General features: G+C 41.6%; 1 protein-coding gene across 2 annotated transcripts; it reads left to right on the top strand.

Annotated features, from left to right (window-relative positions):
* Positions 1 to 12,321: 12,321 nt before the first annotated feature.
* Tlr1 (toll like receptor 1) lies at positions 12,322 to 19,004 on the top strand. Of its 2 annotated transcripts, XM_027390730.2 has the most exons (3): positions 12,322 to 12,396; positions 12,754 to 13,152; positions 16,386 to 19,004. In XM_027390730.2, exon 3 carries the CDS (start codon positions 16,452 to 16,454, stop codon positions 18,837 to 18,839), a length of 2,388 nt encoding a protein of 795 aa, XP_027246531.1. In that variant the 5' UTR covers positions 12,322 to 12,396; positions 12,754 to 13,152; positions 16,386 to 16,451; the 3' UTR covers positions 18,840 to 19,004. The 2 variants fall into 2 exon arrangements, with proteins under 2 accessions (XP_027246531.1, XP_027246532.1); XM_027390731.2 differs by lacking the exon at positions 12,754 to 13,152 and having other exon boundaries at positions 12,326 to 12,396.
* Positions 19,005 to 22,047: the final 3,043 nt, after the last annotated feature.

Genomic DNA, 22,047 nt, shown 5'->3' with positions numbered 1-22,047 from the left:
ACCCAAAATTGGGTGTTTAGGGAAAGGAAGTGGATCTGGGAAGAATCAGGGGATGAATCTGACCAAAACACATTATACAAACCTTTCAATGAACTAATAAAAATTTTAAAGTTACTGAAGAAAGTAAAATACCATATAAAGACTCAAGCGTTCACTTAAAATGATCAATGACCCAAAAGAGAATGCAAATAAGCAAAAGAATGCCACCTAGAGCCTGGAGAGGAAAGTCAGTAAGTAACATAGAAGAAAAAGTCAGCCATATGGATGAGAAAAATAGCAATATGAATGAAAAATCTAGCAATGTGGAAGAAAAAAATCAGCAAAGAAATTAAGACTTTAAAAAATCTGGGAATAGGGTGGAGGGGGAGGAAGGAGGGAGAAGGGACTGACATGTGAAGCAAGCTTGTTCCTAATTTGAACTAATAAAAAAATCTGGGAATGAAAAATTCAATACATCAAATGGAAACACAGTGGAAGGTGTCCTAATCAACTTAAAACAAACAGAAGAGAGAATATCAAGAATGGAGGATTTGGCTGACAAAACACTGCACTGAAATATCAATATGAAGAAATAACAATGAGCATGCCCACAACGTCTGAGAATGCTGAGATATGGCTAAGAGACTGAACCTAGAAAACTGTGGGCTAGAAAAAAAGGCTTAGGTAGACACCAAAGCACACAGAATCTAATCAATGAAGTTATAGCAAAATTTCTCAACATTTGGGCATTCAAACACAAGAAGCATTTAGAACTCCAGTAGACATGACCAGAAAAGCCCTTTCCCAGGATGTATTATAGTCAAAATGTCAACAATACAAAGCAAAGGAGTCATACTAAAAGCTGCAATGGGAAACTCATAAAGGCAAACATCAGAATAACGTCAAACTTCTTATCAGCAACCCTAAAATCCAGGATAATGTAGGATGTTATATTTCAGACTCTGAAAGTAAATAATGGCCATGCAAGTTTGCTATACCCAATTAAACTATCTTTTAAACTTGGTGGATAGAAAAAGGGCACTTCAAGACAAGCATAAACTAAGACAGTTCACAATACTAGTCTGGTACTGTAGAAGATATGTATACACAGAGGAGGAAGAAATAGTCTTCATATTTCTCTTTTATGGAGCAGTTTAAGGAGCACCGGTACTGGGTCTTCCTGAAAAGTTTGGGAGAATTTTCAGTATCTTGGAATACAAGTGGAGTCAGAGAGAGGTTAATAATTGGTAATTTATTAGGGGAAATACTCACACAAGGGAACCAGTGACCAGGTAGGCACCCTGAGCAGGTCGGACCCAGAAAATGCTTCCCAGTGTCGGCTCAGTCTAGAGAGAGACCACGAGCTGGCCTCCCTCGGTCTTATACTCCCTGCTACGTACCTGTGACCATGTTCAAAGGTCAGGGTCTCTCCCTAGATTTCAGTTTGCTTTTTAAATATGAGTTTTTATAGTTTTCCTTGATGGGGATGGGGAAACTGAGAGATTGCGCAACGGGCAAAGTATTTGCTGTGCAAGTGTGAGGGATTGAATATGGATCTGCATTGCCCACATCAATACCAGACAAGCGTGGTGGCCACTCTGTAATACCAGTGCTACGGAGGCAGAGACAGCAGATCCCTGGGGCAAGCAGACCCAGTTAGACTAGATGACTCCAAAAGCTCCAGGTGCAAGTGAGAGGCCTTGCCTCAAAATAAAAGGTGAAGAGTAATTACACAAGACGTACAGCATCAGCTTCTGGTATGCACACAAACATGCACATACATAAATACACACAAACATACAAACGCATGCCCATACACACACACACACAACACACAGGCCAAGACAATACATATTTATTAATAATTTTCTGGATTTCCCTGTTTCTTCGCTGATTTTATTAATTTAGGTTTTCTCTTATTTGTGATTAGTTTGGCTAGCATTTTGTCTATGTCATTAATTTTCAAAGGACCACCTTTTTCAGTAATTCTGGTATGGTTATCTTATTGTCTTTTAGTTTCTGATTTATAAATTCAAGAACACTTTAAGAAGATCATACATTATGACCAAGTTGGTTTTGATTCATGGCTCAACAAACACAAATTATTAAGTGTAATATAGTGCTCTACCATGCCTGGCTCAGACACCTAATATTTAACAAAGTTGTCAAAAACATGCAGTGATGATAGTGGAGAGTGTGCCTGAAAGCACTCATCCAGTAACTGACAGAAGCAGATGCAGAGATCCATAGCCAAGCACTGGGCCGAACTCTGGGAGCCTTGTTGAAGAAAGAGATGAAAGATTGTGTCAGTTAGGGGGTTCAAGGTCATGACAGGGGAACCCACAGATACAGATGTCCTGACCTCGCTCACAGTCTCTGAACCAATAGCCAGGGAGCCTTTGTGCATGTGTGTGACAGTTGTGTGGCTTGGTCTGTTTGTGGGGCTCCAAGCTGTGGGATCAGGACCTGTCCCTGGTGCTTTGCTGACTTTGGAGACTTTTTAATTAATTAAAAAGAAGTTGAGCAAGAAGAAAATGAGATATTACTATGTGTGAAAGCATGGATGAATCATGAAAACATGATGCTAGGGAAGAAGCCAGTCAAAAAGGAGCCTGGAGTGTGTAAACACTCTATCTGAAGTAGTTGGAAGAGGCAAATCCACAGAAATTAGTTTCTTCTGTAGAGTAAATTGGGCTGCTGTGGAGAGGATGATGGGCAAGAGATGCAGTGGTTGATTCTAAGATGATGAGAATCTTGTAAATTGATTGTGGCAATGATTACACAATTCTAAATACATCAACCGTATTTGTGTTACTGAAAAGATTTGTGGTGTGTGAATTATATTTTTGTTTGCTTTTTATGTTTTTAATTTTACAGCATTTATAATTCAATAAGGCTTAGTGAAAAACTAATCACAGATCAAACCTACTTGACAGTTGATGTACAGTGCCCTGAACCCCAAAACACACACTTGGATGTGGGACAGAGAAGTCACTGTGGTGAAAAGCCGGGGGATGCCTGAAGTACAGGAGTGGACTTAGGCTGACATGTGTTGTCATGGCTGTGACAGTGTGTCAACTAGTCTGGTGCTATCCAATATGATAGCCTTTAGCCACATATGATCATTGAGCTCCTCAAATGTGGGTGATCCAATGAGATGACTAAACACACACCAGACTGAAGACTTGGAATTAAAACACACACACACACACACACACACACACACACACACACTAATTAATAATGTTTGGTTTGGTGTTGACTGAGTGGTGAAATAATATTTTGAATACACTTTAAAATTATAGTACTGTAAGTACTTTTATAAGTTTAAAACACCATAATTCTGAGAATTAAAGATTTTCTGGGAGGGATGGATATATTGATACATGGGTTATCCATTGGATAATAGGGGAGGCAGAAAGAAAAGAGGTGAGTAAGTGGCTCAGAGAGGGAGGGGGTGTGAGCTTGGAGGGAAGTGGGATAGTAGGATGATAGCGTGCTTTGCCTGGCATTCCACTTAATTTCCTTTCTTGGGTTGTCTTCTTTTTAAACAGAGTATCTTTTATACTTTGGCAATTTTGTGTATGTGTTCAGTGTATGTTGATCATCTAGACTCCAACTCCCCACTCCCAACACATCCTTTCAGGCCGTGTCTCTCTCTCTCTCTCTCTCTCTCTCTCTCTCTCTCTCTCTCTCTCTCTCTCTCTCTCTCTCTCTCTCTCTCTCTCTCTCTCCCTGCCTCCCTCCCTCCCTCCCTGCCTGCCTCCCTCCCTCCCTCTCTCCCTCCCTCCTCCTTTCCCCCTCCCCCTCCCCCTCCCTCCTCTCTAATTATAATTTAGCACTGCCTGGAATGTTGACTGATGTTGGCTTGGTTTTGTGATCTTGTGAGAGCAAACACAGCAGTGCTGAGTTCGTAAGTGTACTGGTCAAGTGATGTCCGGAAGCCAGCACTCCACAGGACTCTCCCCATCCTCCAGTGCTCATATGCTTTATGCTTTGTCTTCCTTGATGTCCCCTGAGCCTCGGGTGAAGGTTGATATAGAAGCCCCTTTTTGGTCTGAGCACTCAATAGCCACTTATTCTCAGCACTTTGACAACTTAGAAGTCTCTTCACTCAGTGCTGACCACTGCAGAGAGAGGCTCCTCTGGCTAAGGTCAAAGGCAGCGCTAATCTATGTTTACAAACTTTAATATTTAGAAGGCAGTTTGACAACATGTTCAAGACAACACTGGTAAGTTCTACTCTAAGGGCTTATAACCTCCTGATTCATGATCATTTGACCAGGTTTATAGTACCAGGTGCCAGGAAGGACTTTCTTCCTCTTGATTAGATCTGACTCAAGAGTGGTTGATTGCCTCATGACCTTTGTGCCACTATTGCACCAGTGGGCACATCCTTAGGTATTTCTTTAGATCTTGGATCATAAGGCCAATGACTTTGGGAGCCAAGATAACTATTTTTGGTTGTTAAATTGACTGCATCTGAAATTAACTAAAAACTCAAGTTGCTGCGAGGGTTTTTTAGTTAATTGGATCTTTTGAGGTAGGAAGACACATCTTAAATCCACCATCTGAGGTCAGAAGACCCACCCTAAATCTGAGCCACACATTCTCATGGCAGTCTATTTAAAGGACAAGGAAGAAGGAAAATTTTGCTCTTTGCCTGTTTGCCCTTGCTCTCACTGGCAAGTGTTGTGAAATAATCTTTTTGTACACTGTGAAGAAATGTCACTTGGATTGGTTTAATAAAAAGTTAAATGGCCAATAGCTAGGCAGGATTTCTGGGGCAAAGAGAATGCTGGGAAGAAAAGGGTGTAGTTGCAAGGAGACACCAGAGATACAGAGCAATCAAGCAAGCAGCATGGGCTTTACAAAGTAAAGGTAACCAAATGATGTAAAAGAATATAGATTAAAAGTTATGAGTTACTAGTATAGAATTATAGTAATAAAAACACTTTGGTATTGACATAAAAACAGACTGGTGTATCAATGGAATAGATTTGAAGACCCTGATATCAACCTATGAACACCTGACTTTTGACAAAGAAGCCAAAATGGTACAATGGAGAAAGGAAAACCTCTTTAACAAATGGTGTTGGCATAACTAGATGTTAACATGCAGAAGACTGCAAATAGATCCATATCTATTGCCTGGCACAAAACACAAATTTAAGTGAATTGAGGACCTCAACATAAATCCAGCTACATTGAACCTGATAGAAGAGAAAGTGGGAAGTAGCTTGCAATGTAAGGGCACAGGAGAGCACTTCCTAAATATAATACCAGTAGCATAGACATTGAAAGCAACAATCAATAAATGGAACCTCTTGAAACTGAAAAGCTTCTGTAAGGCAAAGGACTCTGTCAATAAGACAAAATGGCAGCCTACAGAATGGGAAAAGATCTTCACCAATCCCACATCAGACAGAGGGCTGATCTCCAAAATTTATAAAGAACTCAAAAAACTAGACATCAAAATACAATTGAAAAATGGGGTACAGAGTTGAACAGAGAATTCTCAACAGACTATCAAATGGCCAAAAGACATGTAAGGAAGTGCTCAACATCCTTAATAACCAGGGAAATGCAAACCAAAACTACTCTGAGATACCATCTTACACCTGATAAAATGGCTAAGATCAAAAATACTGAAGACAGTTTAGGTTGGAGAGGATGTGCAGTCAGGGGAACACTTCTCCACTGCTAGTGGGAATGCAAACTTGTACAGCCACTTTGGAAATCAGTATAGCAGTGTCTAAGAAAATTGGGAATCAATCTACCTCAAGACCCAGAGATATCACTCTTGGGCATTTATGCAACAGATGCTCAATCATACCACAAGGACATTTGCTCAACAATGTTCATAGTAGCATTATTCATAATAGGCAGAACCTGGAAACAACCTAGATGCCCCTCAACCAAAGAATGGATAAGGAAAATGTGGTACATTTATACCATGGAGTACTTACTACTCAGTGGTGAAAAATGATGACCTCATGAAATTTGCAGGCAAATGGATAGAATTAAAAAAAAAAAAAAACCATCATGAGTGAGGTAACCCAGACTCAGAAAGACACAGTATGTATTCACTTATAAGTGAATATTAGATGTAAAGCAAAGGATAACCAGATTAAAATCCACAGCTCCAGAGAAGCTAGGTAACAAGGAGGACCCTAAGAGGAACACATAGATCACCTGGGAAGGGAAATCAGATGATATCTATGGGGCAAACGGGTGGTGGTGGTGGTGGTGGTGGTAAGGGGGATGGGAGGGGAAATGAGAACAGGAGGGATGGAGATGGCCTAGGCAGTGGAAGAGCAATGAAAGAGATATCTTAATAGAGAGAGCCACTATGGGCTTAGGAAAAAACCTCATACTAGGGTAACTCCTAAGAATTCAGAAGGAGAACTCCAGCTAAGACTCCTAGCAATAATAGAGAGGATGCCTGAGCTGGCCTACCCCTGTAATCAGATTGATGAATACCCCAACTATCATCATAGATCCATCATCCAGCAATCGATGGAACCAGATGCAGAGATCCACAACCAAGAACCAGGCCGAGCTCCAGGAATCTAGTCGAAGAGAAGGTGGAGGGAATACATGAGCAAGGGAGGTCAAGATCATGATGGAAAAATCTACAGAGACAGATGAACCAAGTTCATGAAACTCATGAGCTCTCTAGAGCTACAACTGTGGAGACTCCAGGGGACTGAACTAGGCCCTCCATATGTGGGAAACAGTTGTGATACTTGGACTATCAGAGGGACCTCTGGTAGTAGGACCACAATACAAACTTGGTACACGAGCTAGCTTGTTGGAGCCCATTTCCTATGGTGGGATGCCAAGCTCAGTCTTAATGCATGGGAGAGGGGTCTGGCCCTGCCCCCAACCTGTAATGATAAGTCTTTCTGCCAAAGCCACCCAAGCCCTGTTGCCACGTGGGCGCTTTTACCAGGCCACCCGAGTTCTGCCTGCTGCCACATTAAGGTTCCAGGTAACACACAGAGACTTATATTAGGTACAAATGCTGCTTGGCCAAAGACTAGGATTTCTTATCTGCTAGCTCAGTCTTAATTATCAACCATAATCACAAGACTTATCTTAAGGAGGATGCTGGCAGAAGATGTCCTGTCTTCTGGGGCTCACATGGCAACTCCAGAGCAAAGAGCAGGAGGGAGAGAGGGAGAGAGGGAGAGAGGGAGAGAGGGAGAGACGGAGAGACGGAGAGAGGGAAAGAGGGAGAGGGAGAGGGAGAGAGGGAGAGGGGAGAGAGAGGAGAGAGGAGAGAGGAGAGAGGAGAGAGGGAGGGAGAGGAGGGAGAGGAGGGAGGGGAGAGGAGAGAGAGAGAGAGAGAGAGAGAGAGAGAGAGAGAGAGAGAATGACTTCCTTCTTGTCCTTGCTTATATATGAGTCTGCCTGCTATGTCACTTCCTGCCTGGATCTGTACTACATTTCCCAGAATCCTCCTTGACTCTTAGCCTCACCTATCTTGTTTTCCTATTGGCCAACAGTACTTTATTATCAACCAATAAGAAAAACACATACACAGAAGCACTTCCCCTTCACCTCCTCTTTTCTGTCTAAATAAAAAGAAGGGCAACTTATCTTTTATAATAACTGAAGAAAACTATAACCATAACTATCTGTCTTCAACTCCATCAAAGACCCCAGAAGGATAATATATAAACTCTAGAACTGACAGAGATATCTCGTTGCCTGGACAGTCACCCAAAGATCCTCTGTAATGTTAGGGCATCCATCTTCGGCCTATAGGCTACAGTGTGTCTGGCACACTTCTTCATTTCAGTAGGAACCCTTTAGTACTGTCTTGTTTTGTAAATTTAGCAGTCTCTTTCTTGTGGGTCCTGTATGTCCAGTTCATATAGCAACAAACAGTCCAGGCAAGAGCAGTTCCTTGACCAAATGGCTAATCTTGCCATGTTGAAAGCAAACTCCATAACAAGTTTTTTCAATGCCCATCCTCTTTTCTGACATAATTGGTGTGCCAGAGGCAGTTGTGTCTCACTGTCAAGAAAAACCCTAGGGCAGCCTGGTGGAAAGCACCCACGTGGCAGCCAGGCTTGGGCGGCTTGGCAGAAAGACTTATTGTTACAGAATGGTGAGTGGGATCACCCCAGGCTCCGAGGTTCCCAGAGGAAGAGGGGAACCTGCCGCCTACAGCCACCAGGATCCACGAGCGCCTTCCCATGACTAGTCAAGTGGTGGCAGAACCCGGGCAGATGGCGGTAGTGTTACGAACTTCCATGTAAACTTCACAAAAGCTTAAAAGGGATTTTTAGCAGCAGAAGAACAGAGACAAGCATGACTTCTTCTTAGCAGCATTTTCTCGGTTGGGCTCTGTTTTGCTAGAGACAAGAGAGACTCCAGTGGTTCTTTTAAGAGAGGTTTTCTGACTAAGCCTAAGCAGAAAAAACTGCAGGGCTTCTTTTTTTAAAAGACTCGGCTAGCTCAGTCGGTACAGCATGAGACTCTTAATCTCAGGGTCATGGGTTCATGCCCCACAGCTGTCAGTGGCAGTGACCACATCTCCAAGCCTGCAGCATGCTCCTTGGAAAGAGCGGGCTAAGTAAACTGACACTTTATTTTGGCATTGTTGTTTAACAGTTAAAAGACTGTGTGGCCAAAAAAAGGAAAAAGGTAAAGATTTACAATAAAGACAGAGTCAGATGAAGAAAAACTTCTAAAGGTTTACTGTGTGTTTAAAAGAAAGAAGGAAATAGAGTAGCTGGGTGTGGTGGCACACGCCTTTAATCCCAGCATTCCAGAAGCAGATTTCCACAGAGAAACCCTGTTTCAAGAGAAATGAAATAAAAGGAAGTAAAAGAAATAGAATAATAAAAAAGCCATGTAAAGATGGAAAATACTCAAAGAGTCTGGATACTATTTGCTATATTGTTGTCTTTAAATTGATTGCCAAGGAAAGAGTTACAGCTGCTAAAATACATTTGATTATAAGTGCTGCTAAATTAACCCAAATTATACATTTTAAAAATGCTTTGACTTCAAAATGTAAGTCTAATGACAGGATACTTGGGAAAAGGGCTTTTGCTTGTGTCTCTACAGAAAATGGAAAGCTGTGGATTTCTTCCAGATTAATATGGTTTGATCAACCAAGACCCCCTGAAGCAGTGGCCCAACTGATCCTACATCCAAAACAGCTGAGATGATTCAGGCATAGACGACTACAGCCAGATTTCTGTGTTTTATCATGATCCCCATGGTATGGACATCATCCCCAACTAGCAGGAAGCAGTTTGGAATGAAAGATGCCCAATTCCCAAATATTGTTTATAAATGTTTGCTTTCATTTAGATGGGGTTGGTTATAAATGGTAATGATCAAGTCAATCTCTTTTTAAAAGAAAAAAAAAAGGGAATAGGATATAGGAATGAATACTTTGCATTGGTATGGATTTTCATTTATTGATACAACTTTAAGGTCAATTTTGTGATATGTATATGTCTCCTCTTGTTTAGGTATTGTGTTTATACATATCTTTTAAAATGATATGCATAATTAAATGCAGATTATATAGTCACCTATAATAGTCAAAATTATAATTAGGTTAGTTAGGTTTTCTAGATATACAAAGATGTATTTGAGATCGATAGGTATTCTTCAAACCTTTCAAAGACCAACAGAATATATGGCATTTAAATGGTTTAGGGTTTTTCTTGACAGTGAGACACAACTGCCTCTGGCACACCAATTATGTCAGAAAAGAGGATGGGCATTGAAAAAACTCATTATGGAGTTTGCTTTCAACATGGCAAGATTAGCCATTTGGTCAAGAAACTGCTCTTGACTGGACTGTTTGTTGCTATGTGAACTGGACATACAGGACCCACAAGAAAGAGACTGCTAAATTTACAAAACAAGACAGTACTAAAGGGTTCCTGCTGAAATGGAGAAGTGTGCCAGACACACTGTAGCCTATAGGCCGAAGATGAATGCACCAACGTCACAGAGGAACTTAGGGTGAATGTCCAGGCAACGAGATATCTCTGTCAGTTCTAGAGTTTATATATTATCCTCCTGGGGTCTTTGATGGAGTTGAAGACAGATAGTTATGGTTATAGTTTTCTTCAGTTATTATAAAAGATAAGTTGCCCTTCTTTTTATTTAGACAGAAAAGAGGAGATGACGGGGGAAGTCCTTCTGTGTATGTGTTTGTCTTATTGGATGATAAATAAAGTACTGTTGGCCAATAGGAAAACAAGATAGGTGGGACTAGGAGTCAAGGAGGATTCTGGGAAAGGTAGGAGAAAGCACAGAGTCACCATGTGAGCCGGGGAAGACAGGACTTCTGCTGGCATCTGATAAGTCTTATAAAATATATAGATTTGTGATAATTAAGACTGAGCAAGCAGATGAGAAATCCTAGTCTTTGGCCAAGCAGCATTGGTAACTAATATAAATCTCTGTGTGTTACTTGGCGGTGGGTGGACCTTGGGCGACCTGGCGGAAAGCGCCCATGTGGCAGCAGGGCTTGGGTGGCCTGGAGGAAAGACTTATCGTTTTTACACTAACCTATTGTGCCAGACTGTGTTGACTCCTCATGGGAGCCCTAACCCATGAGGAGGAGTAGGCTGGGGGTGGGCTAGGTTGGAGGCAAGGCGGGTGGGAGGAGGGGTGGGAGGGAGAACTATGGTTGTAATGTAAAATGCAATTAAAAAATATTGGCAATGAAACTTAAAAAAATTATATGAGTTGATTGAAGTCATATGAACTAGTTAGATACAAACCTAAGCTATCAGTCAAGCTTTTATAGATAATAAAATGGGACAGGAAAAGTCTGACTACAGGCAATTTCATTCCTTCACTGGTATTAGAGCCTACTTCTTGAAGATCCTGATGTCTCCTGAAGACCAGCTGAGACATCCAGCCTCATAGACTGAGCAACTACTGGGTACTTGGACTTTCTGTTGTAGACAGCCATTGTTGAGCTAGCTGGACCACAGTCTGTAATCCACTCCAATAACTCTTCTGTATATAAATACAGGTTCATTCCGTAGGATCTGTTCCTCTAGAGAACCCTGACTAATACAGAAGCCCAGAGCTGAACTCTCAAAGACATCCCTGTCTCCAGTTATGAGTTTAAAGGGAGAAGTGGTGGGGTGAGTAGGTGCTTCATTTTTTTTTTTTTTTCAGTTTCAGAAACCTATTTAACCACACATTTTCCTGATTAAACAAATTCTGAGATGGGAACAGAGATAGATCATTTGGGGACTGTGGCAGCTGTGCTTGGCTGTCAACTTGTCTACTGGAATTAAACACTTTCCATTAAACAAATTTTGAGATGGGGAACAGAGAGGTCAAAAAGAAATCCCCAAGTTCTTCATTTAGGGAACCATTCTGTGTACAGCAGAAAAACTGACTACAGTAGATGTGTGTGGAGGGGCAGAAAGAAGGAGTTTTGTTGTCTCCACATGCACAGTGACCAGACAAGTGTGGAGGTGGCTGTCCTTCTTTAGATTTGATTGCCTATTTGTTGTGGTTGTTTTATAAGAATAGAGTCCTTGAGTTTGCTGACAAAAATCAAGTCAGAGGTAGTATCTTGGGTCTTATTTGAGGAAACAGAGCCTTGGTGGCAGGTTTTTGTTTGTTTGTTTTTTGTTTTTTTTTAACATAGAACTTTAAAAGCTGACATCTTGAAGAAAATATTAATGGAAAAATCTTAACACCAAATTGTGTCTGAAAACTAGTGACCCAAAAGACTAGCATTTTCCCTACAAGCTTCTCACGAATTACCTTTCCTTTTTATGAGAAACAAAAACAAAACTATCTTTTGCAAAACTTTGATCTTGCCTCCTGACTTCTATTGCTCAGTCACTGCTCATCAAAAGGCCAGAGGAAGCCAGGCAGCGGTGGTACACACCTTTAATCCCAGCAGAGGCAGGCCCATCTCCGTCTTCCAGGCCAGCCTGGTCTACAGAGTGAGTTCCAGGACAGCCAGGGCTACACAAAGAAATCCTGTCTCTAAAAACAAACAGAAAGTTCAGAGGAAAAGCGAAGCAGATGAGATGTGCCAGAAACATAACAGCATTGTCAGAACCACCATGGTAAGCAGGCTGAATTTGGCCAATAACAGTCTACAAATTATTAACATCACTGCTTCACTCCACCAGTGGAGACAATGAGCCTACTGAAGTGAAGGATAAAGATAGAACCATAAAGGGGTTATTCTATATGACTGCAAGACTACAAATTCGTTTCATAGGCCATTCTACTTAGGAACAGAAGGCAGGCATAAACTTTCTATGTTGTGTAGTTCCAGTAATTAACAGTAGGTGGCAGTAAAGAGCCCTTTCTTGCAATGCTGAAAGGAGTTTTAAAAAAATGCTTGAGGAAGTGCTTGAATTTCTTACTGCTATGCCGGTGAGGCAGGTTGCCTTGGTAAGTAAAACAAATTACTATTTTTTAGAAATAAGGACAGTGCTAGTTGCCATGAGGAAATAGAAAATGTCTCTATGATCAAGTCGTGTAAGTTTTTCTAAGTAGGCTTGCTTCTGACAATTACTGTGACTATGAGGTTTGAAACTAGTGTTTGTCCAACCTAAATCAGAGAAAAACGTTATCTGGTGTGATTTGTTTCCAAGAGCTTGTGTGTGTGTGTGTGTGTGTGTGTGTGTGTGTGTGTGTGTGTGTGTGTGTGTGTAGATGAGTATTTGGTCATAGGTGGTTTAGGTGGGTTTTGTTTTTGACACAGCTATTTTTTATTTTAAGTGATCTCTTCTCCTCACCCTCTCCTAGACTCCCCTCCCTCCTCTGCCCTCCCCTCCTTCCCCCCCTCCTTCCCATCTGTATTCCTTTCAATGAAATGTCCAGGAAAATGAACAAGCTGTGACCTGCATACATTTGAGTGTGTCTACCAAGAGTCCATGTGATGGAACTTACTACCCTCTGCCAGTCACAAAGAGTGCAGAAGCTCAGTCTGATGATGGCATTTAGAGGTGGTCCTTTGGGATGAAACTAGGATTGGATTTGATCAAATCATAAGGTTCATGATTGAATACTGATGGCTTAATAAAAGCAGGGGGAGTGACCAACATACATCCATACATCCCATCTCTTCTTATGGGATTCTGCTGTGCTGGGATTCTGCTATCAAGGTCATTGCTAGATGTGGCCCCTTGATTGTGGCTCAAAACAGTAAGTAACATTAACTTTGTTTCTTTGTCAAGTAGTCTGTCTCGGGTATTTCATCATACCAATGAAAGCAGACTGTCCAGTAAGTAGAATTCAGTGCTTCATGAGATAAACATCTCCTTTGTAAGGGAGAGGGTTATGTTTGTTTTTTATTCTGGGTTATTTTTACTGAGTATTCTTCATGTTTTCTCAGACTATTGAGACTGTTCTGGGGAGCTAGAAGTCAAGGTGGAATTGTAGCCTTTGGAAATGCTCTCCAAGCCACACTCAAGTTGATCAAGACAGAAGTTTGCAAAGTCACATAGGAAGCCAAGCAGAAAGGTTCTTGCCTACTGCCTGGACTTTCCGGCGGTGGTTAATAGTTATTCCAGACCACAGAAAACTCTTTCACACGTGTTGGCAGAACTGAACTTAATGAACTAGGTTCACAGTGTGGGTGTTGTCCCATTTAAGACCAGCCAAACCCTGATTTAATGTCCCCAGGGTTTCTGGACAGAGGTAACTCAATCATGTTACTTCCTTGTGTCGTTTGACGCAGCTAAGCTTGTCGTGGACCATAAAGATGGACACACATGTATCTGAAGACGTTTCTTTTGTTTTAAAAGGCTCCACTTGCTGTTCAGTTAATGAATCATCCCTTTAGTTAATGGTAAAGTGGTTTTGAGGTTCTAAAATAGATGGGGTCAGTGACTATTGTTAAGACTTGGCTCAGCAACGTTTTGGCAGGGCATGGCGAGACATCCCTGCGTTCTGGAGGCTGAGGCAGGAGGGTCACTACAAATTTGAGGCCACCCTATGGTCTACATAGCTACAAAGTGAATTCTAAGGTATCCAGGGTTACATATTGAGAGGTATCTCAAAAACAAAAACAGTAACAACAAGAATTTGGTTTTTGTTGGACAAGAAGTTTAGATATCGATTTTCAGTGACTTTAGAGAGTTTATTATCTACAATTTATAGCTCCAAATATCTAAAATTATCTAAATACCTAAAAATAACTGCATGTATCTAACATTTATTTCTTTATGTATATAATACTTTGATTTCTTTTTTTAAAAAATCATGTATTTCTTTATTTTGAGTGTGTGTGTGTGGGGGTGGGTGGGTGTGTTTGCATGTGCTCCTGTGGAAGTTGAAGCAGTTTGTGGGAGATCATTCTTTTCTCATGGGTCCCAGGGATCGAACTTAAGTTGTCAGGGCTGGCATAAAGTGCCTTTACCTGCCAAGCTTTCTCACCATCTCTAGTATTTTAATGTCTTAATTATGCAAACAAAAAGTGGTTTCATAAACTGAATATCTCCAATTAATGACTTGAAATGAAAGGGCTCCACAGTTAATTGATATACAGTGAGGCACATGTGGGCAGGGATCTGGCTCTGTGTTGGTATACTGCTGCCTTGTTTTTCTAATGCTGTTTTATGGAGCTTTAAATCAATCCACTCAGACAACTGCAGAGCTGTGCAGCCTTTACTTCAAGAGCATCTAGTGTCCATGTCAATACAACTCTCTGTGTTCTCATGTGCCACTGATGTCAACACAACCCCTCTGTTTTCATAGGCCACTGGAATAGTGACAATAGGACAGTATCCGGGGTAGTATGGGCTGATAGCTAGACCAATGGACACAACACCAGACAACGTCTGGCACTTCAGAGAGGGAAATATTCATCTGATGAATGAATGAAAAAGAAGCTTTTCATCCTTGAATCCCTCCAATATTTTCTGGATAAATAAATGAATGAAAGAATGAGTGAATTAGTCTTTTTACATACCATCTACAGTTTCTCCTCCCTCCTCTTCTCCCCTTCTCTCCCCCCTGCCACTCCTCTTCCATCCCCATTCAGAAGTGGTAAGGTTTCCCATGGGAGTCAACAAAGCATGGCACTTCAAGCTGAGGCAGGACCAAGCTCTTTCCCCCATGCATCAAGGCTGGGCAAGGCATCCCACCATAGGGAGTAGGTTCCAAAGAACCAGCTCATGCATCAGGGACAGCCCTAGTCCCACTGTTAGGGGCCTCATAAAAGACCAAGCTACACAACTGTCATCCAGATGCAGAGGGCCTAAGTCAGTCCCATGTCCACTTCCTAGCTGACGGTCCAGAGTCTGTGAGCTCCCATAAGCTCAGGTGAGCTGTCTCTGTGGGTTGAATGAATTACTCTTATGACTCAATATCCTTGTGACTCTTATGACCTGTTGTAGTTTGAATGCAATAAGTCCCCCATAGGCTTGTGTATTTGAACTCTTGGTCTTCAGTTGGTGCCTTTTGGGAAGGTGATGGAGCCTTGAGGAGGAAGTATGCCTGTCACTGGGGGTGGGTTTTGAAGTTTTATAACCTGGCCTCACTTCCTTCCTCTTGCTCTGCCTCCTGTGTATGGATGAAAATGTGATCAGCCGACTTTCCTGCTCCTGCAGCTATGCCTTCTCCATCATAATTACTCCATCCCCCTGCAACCACAAACTAAAATAAACCCATTCTTCCTTAAGTTGCTTTGTTGGGATGTTTTATCACAGCAACACAAGTGACTAATATGGGGTCTAACTCTGCTTCCTTGCCATGACCAACAAGATTTTGAGTGATCTGGGTCCTCCCCCATCAATCACTAGTTAAGAAAATGCCTTACAGCTGGACTTTATGAAAGCATTTCCTCAATTTAGATTTTTCCTCCTTTAAGATGACTCTAGCTTGTGTCAAGTTAGCATTAAACTACACAGCATAAGATTCCATGGACCATCTGTGTTATAATACTACAGCCCCTGCAATAAATAATCATGAATTTGGTGGCTTAAAACAACAGCAGTTTATTTTGGAGGTTGTAAGTACAGACATCGGGAGGGTTGTGTTCTTTCTGGAGCCTTCTCTAGCTTCTGTCATATATAAAGTTGTTTGGGGCTAGCAAGGTGGCTGAGTGGGTAACGGCACTTGCTGCCAAACATGACAAACTGAGTTCGGTCTCTGGAGAAAACTGACTCCCACAAGTTGTTGTCCACATATGCACTGTGGCACACACACACACACACACACACACACACACACACACACACACACACACACACAGTTTGTTGATTAAAGTTCACAGTACCTATTGTCTATCTATCCACCAGCTACTGAATTAACCAATCTTCCTGATTTGGGGTTGCCTAACTCTAAAGAATGTAGCCTTCATTTCATGAATCTCTAATAACAAAAACTGTTTAGTGCCTAATTTAATATAACCATTTAATGTGAATTTTTCCTAGGATCTGTACCCATGTTGAGATGCTCTAAAGAACAGCAGCTGCTTCAGGAATGTCTGTTGCCATACAATGACTAAAATAAATTCCATCAGCTTCTATTTTATCATTGTCTTAGGACTGATATCTATCAAAATCCAGTTGTCTGGTGGAAGTGAACTTACCGTTAAGATACCAAGAGCAAATCTCACCCATGTGCCCAAGGACCTACCCTTGACAACAACTACTTTAGATCTATCACAAAATAATATATCTGAGCTTCAGACTTCTGATGTCCTCTTGTTGTCCAAGCTGAGGGTCTTGATGATGTCCTATAACAGACTTCAGTATCTTGATATTGGTGTTTTCAAATTCAACATGGAACTGGAATATTTGGATTTGTCCCACAATGAGTTAAGGGTGATTTCTTGCTACCCAACAGTCAACTTCAAACACTTAGATCTCTCCTTCAATGCATTTGATGCCCTGCCCATTTGCAAAGAGTTTGGCAACATGTCCCAATTAAAATTTCTGGGACTGAGTGGTAGCAAGGTACAAAGTTCCAGTGTGCAGCCAATTGCTCATTTGAATATCAGTAAGGTTTTGCTGGTTTTAGGAGATACTTATGGGGAAGTAGAAGACCCTGAGAGTCTTCAGCACATTAGCACTGGGAGTCTTCACATTGTTTTCCCTGAGAAAAGAGAATTTCGTTTCATTCTGGATGTGTCAGTGACCATGGCAATTAGTTTGGAACTATCTAACATCAAGTGTGGATTTGAAGACAAGGAGTGCTCATATTTTTCAAGTGCTTTGTTCAAGCTTAGAAAGAATCTGAGGCTATCAAATCTTACCTTAAACAATGTTGAAACAACATGGAATTCCTTCATTAAAGTCCTCCAGTTGGTTTGGCATACACCTGTAAAGTATTTCTCAATTTCAAACATGAAACTACAAGATCAAGTTGACCAAAGAAGTTTCAATTATTCTGGCACTTCCCTGAAAGCTTTGTCAATATATCAAGTGGTCAGCAATGTGTTCAATTTCCCACAGCATTACATATATGGTATCTTTTCCAATATGAACATCCAAAGTTTCACATTGTCTGGAACACACATGTTACACATGACTTGCCCATCCCAAGCTAGCCCATTTCTGTATTTGGACTTCACAGATAACCTCTTAACAGACATGGTTTTTGAAGATTGCAGAAACTTAATCAATTTGAAAACACTCAGTTTACAAAAGAACCAGTTAAAAAAACTTGAGAATATTATTTTTATGTCTGCTGAGATGACATCGTTACAAAAACTAGACATTAGCCAGAATTCTATAAGGTACAGTGACGAGGAAAATGTTTGCTCCTGGACTGAGAGTTTGCTAGTTTTAAATTTGTCTTCAAATATGCTTACTGGCTCTGTCTTCAGATGCTTGCCTCCCAAGGTCAAGGTTCTTGACCTTCACAACAACAGAATAAAAAGCATTCCTCAAAAAGTCACTAAACTAGAAGCTCTACAGGAACTCAATGTTGCATCCAATTCTTTAATGGACCTTCCTGGATGTGGGGCCTTCAGCAGCCTTTCTGTGTTGGTCATCGAGCATAATTCAGTTTCCCATCCCTCAGCAGATTTCTTCCAGAGCTGTCAGAAGATCAGGTCCATAACTGCGGGGAACAACCCATTCCAATGTACATGTGAGCTGAGAGAATTTGTCAAAAACTTAGGCCAAGTATCAGGAGAAGTGGTAGAGGGCTGGCCAGATTCTTACACATGTGACTCCCCAGAAAGTGTTAAGGGGACCCCACTGCAGGACTTCCATATGTCTCCATTGTCCTGTGATACTGTCCTGCTGATTGTCACCATCGGGGTCACTTTGCTGGTGCTGGCTGCCATTGTGGCTTTCCTCTACTACTGCTTTGATCTACCCTGGTATCTAAGGATGATGTGTCAGTGGACACAGACCCGGCACAGGGCCAGGAAAATCCCCATAGAAGAACTCCAGAGGAATCTCCAGTTCCATGCTTTTGTCTCATACAGTGGTCATGATTCCAGCTGGGTGAAGAATGAATTACTACCAAACCTAGAGAAAGATGACATACGGGTTTGCCTCCACGAGAGGCATTTTATCCCTGGCAAGAGCATCGTGGAGAATATCATACATTTCATCGAGAAGAGCTACAAATCCATCTTTGTGTTGTCTCCCCACTTCATCCAGAGTGAGTGGTGCCATTATGAACTCTACTTTGCCCACCACAATCTCTTCCACAAAGGATCCGATAACTTAATCCTGATCTTGCTGGAACCCATTCCACAATATTCCATTCCTAGCAACTACCACAAGCTTAAAACTCTCATGGCACGGAGGACTTATTTGGAATGGCCTGTGGAGAAAAGCAAGCATGGGCTTTTTTGGGCCAACCTAAGAGCAACCATTAAGGTCAAGTTAGGGAACCAGGCAGAAACCACATGTCACTTACAGGGATAAGAATAGTCACCTCATCAGATTTGCTGCTTTGGGCAGTTCTGATAATGGTGCCATTGGCATTAACATGAACCTAAAAATGATTTTGACATCATGATGAAGGAATTTTTGCTTTTAAGGCCCAGTTTACCACTAGCATGTGATAATAAAAATCAGTGAGACCTGTAATTTTTTGTTGAACTCGTTCACTTCTTTTTTTTTTAAATGTTGTTTTGTAGATAGAGGTATCTTGCCTGCATGTATTTCTGTATACCATATGCATGCCTGGTGCCCTCAGAGACTGGCTGAGGGCACAAGAGTCCCTGGAACTGGAGTTACAGACAGTTGTGAGCTGCCATGTGGTTGATGGAAATTGAACCTGGGTCCTCCGAAAGAGCAGCCAGTGCTCTTAACTGCTGAGCCATCCCTCCAACCCCAAGACCATTAATTTCAAACACTTAAGGGATTCATTTGTTTCTTTGCTATAACCATATTCATTGAATATTCCATAGAATTGGCAAATGCCCTTCCTTCTGCAGATGCGTGTATTTCTGTGCGCTGGGTCAACAGTAGAAAAGCTTCAACTCGGGCCACTTCAGGCTGACTTCCACATCATTCTTTCTCGGTCTGCCTGCCCTCGGAGTCCCTGCACTCTTAGGCACTGATAGTACTTTCCCACATAAATTGCCTGCACATAAAGCTCTCATCTCTGTTTCCACTTACTGGAGGGGTTGAAGGACAGAGGATGGCACAGACTGCTTGTACTGATGAATCCTTGGTCTAAGGAACTCACAGTGAATCCGGGAAGCCTGCATGTCTCCAGACACAGAAAGAGTAACGAGGCAAGAACATACAGTGAAGTTCAGAGATTATTTAACGTGGCCATCTTAGAAATAATAGGTAGTTAATCTCAGCACCTAGGTGACAGAGGTAGAAGGATCTCCGTGAGCTCAAGACCACCCTAGTTTACACAACTTTCAGGACAGCCAGGGCTCTGTAGAGAGAGCCTGTTTCAAAGCAGACAAACAAAAACAAGAAAACCAAAAATGGTAGGTTAGGCTTTCCATTGGGTCTTGAAGGAATTATCTATATGTAATAGTGAAGAATAAAAAAAGGCCATTATAATAAAGAGCAAAGGTTGGGAGACCCACATTTACTCTGGGGCTGGTGTCCCAGTGTGGTTGGATTTTTGAGTGAGGTTTTTGACAAATGAGACTAATACAAGTCATTGGCAATTAAATAAAACCATATTGCAGTCAGCCATGCTGGTGCATGCCTGAAATCCCAGCAACTCCAAGCTGAGGTAGGAGGTTCCTAATTTTAGGCCAGCCTGGGCTACATAGTTAGTTCCTATCTCCAGGAGGAAGAGGAGGAGAAAGAAAAGGAAGAACATATTGTCAATGGTCCTAATTAGACTCCTGAGTCAGACCTTGGGATCTGTGAAACACAGCTTAACGTCTATGAAAGCACAATGGGAAGTAAACATCAACCACTAACCTGTTATTCTGTAATGGTGTTGCAATATTCGTTCTAACTGGATTCTTCCATTTCCTTTGGGCCGCTACACTTCCCAAATTACACTTCTAGATTTCACAATCCCATTTCCACTCCTTAACAAGTGGTTTTATAGTAGCTTTAGGGACTTTTGTGCAGAGACCATGTTTGCACAGACTGAACAGTTCAAGTTTCTTGCCTCAGGGTCCTAGGGCTGGATGTCATGGTGAGGATGAGGTTGACTGCTTCTGAGATCAGGGAGGGAAGGGCCTGCTCCCTGCCTCTTCTTGATTTGCATTTGGCAGTTTTCTCCCTATGTTTCTTCACTTTGTCTTCCTGTTTGCATGTCTGTTTCTGTGGGCTAATTTCCCATTTTCATACAGACATCTATTGGCTTCGGTCCAATACTAATGTTTCTATCTTAAATAGGACTGCAACACTCCCATTTCCAAGAAAGGCCTCATTCTGAAGTAGTAAGGTTCAGGAATGCAACCTATAAATTTGGAAGATAAATTCATCTCCCAGCACCTCATAAGTCTAAAAGGCAGTTCTGAGGGAGGCACAAAGACTCTGCGAGAGTTTACCCAGTAAAATCAGGATTTTGAGACATTAGATCCAGTCCTATATGTAGACAGATGAACTCATGAGCAGCTTTATGCAAAGAGGCTGTGGTTACGCTTTTGGCATCTCCTTTCAAAGAATTCCAAGCTGTGAGATGAAGAATTTGGGTCAAAGCATAGATAAAAATGAAGCAATAGAAGAAAGAAATGGATAAATGAGAAGAAATATAAAATTCTGCCAAGCGGTGGTGGGGCATGCCTTTAATCCTAGCACTTGAGAGGTAGAGACAGGCCTGAGTTCGAGAACACCCTGGTCTACAGAGCAAGTTCTAGGACAGCCAGGGCTACAGAAACTCTGTGTCAAACAAACAAACAGAAAAGAAATAAAGGAAGGAAAGAAGAAAGAAAGAAAAGAAAGGAAATATAGAATTCAAATGCAATCTCTAAGCCAGTTTGGGTTTTAATTTTAGCTTCTAAATTCATTTGTGATGATCGTAAACAAACTACTTAAACTTTCTAAGCTAATTTCATTATTTACATTATAGGGTTTTTTTTTTAAAGTGTGCTTAAGGGGGCTAGCCAATGCCTCTAGATTTCCATACACGAATTTAAAAGTGCTCAAAAGTGCTCCCCAAAATGCAGCGTTCATAGAGCAAGCTTTCCATGTGGCTCTGTTCTCTTACCTAGTATGGAGGGATGAGATGCACACCTCTCCTCTTCGGGGGTAAATAGGACCCCTAAAGAAAAAACCCACATCCACAGGGATCTGCTGAAGTGAGCAGGGAGTTATTCTTCTCATGCATTGATTTTACAGGTGAGTACCGTACTCTCACCATCCAAGCCTCTTCAGTCTTTCCACGTTAATGCCAAAAGCAAATAGACCTCATCCTGTCTTAATATGGTCTTGGTTTCATTTCATTGTCACTCCAAGAAGGATGAAGAGCTAAGGGCAAGCCTGTCCCTTTACATCAAAACCCAGCAGCTTTATTACCGAGGCTTTCAGATGAATCTTTTAATTGTTCAAAGTGGAATGTCAGGATCACCCTTAGCAGGTTCTGGGGAGTGTTTTAAAGAGACACATTGTCATGCTCTCTATACAAAGTGGGGCTCTTCAAATGGAAGGGAGGCAGGATGTTCTGCTCTACTGTGAGATTCTCTAGGGTTAATGCCAGGTTTTT

Source organism: Cricetulus griseus (assembly GCF_003668045.3).
Source record: "Cricetulus griseus strain 17A/GY chromosome 1 unlocalized genomic scaffold, alternate assembly CriGri-PICRH-1.0 chr1_1, whole genome shotgun sequence".
NCBI lineage: Eukaryota > Metazoa > Chordata > Mammalia > Rodentia > Cricetidae > Cricetulus > Cricetulus griseus.
The sequence above is the reverse complement of the archived record's forward strand: the minus strand, read 5'-3'. Positions and strand labels throughout refer to the sequence as shown.

Excerpts from the sequence above, each read along its gene's own strand:
- Tlr1 (XM_027390730.2), top strand. The coding sequence starts at position 16,452 with ATGACTAAAATAAATTCCATCAGCTTCTATTTTATCATTGTCTTAGGA.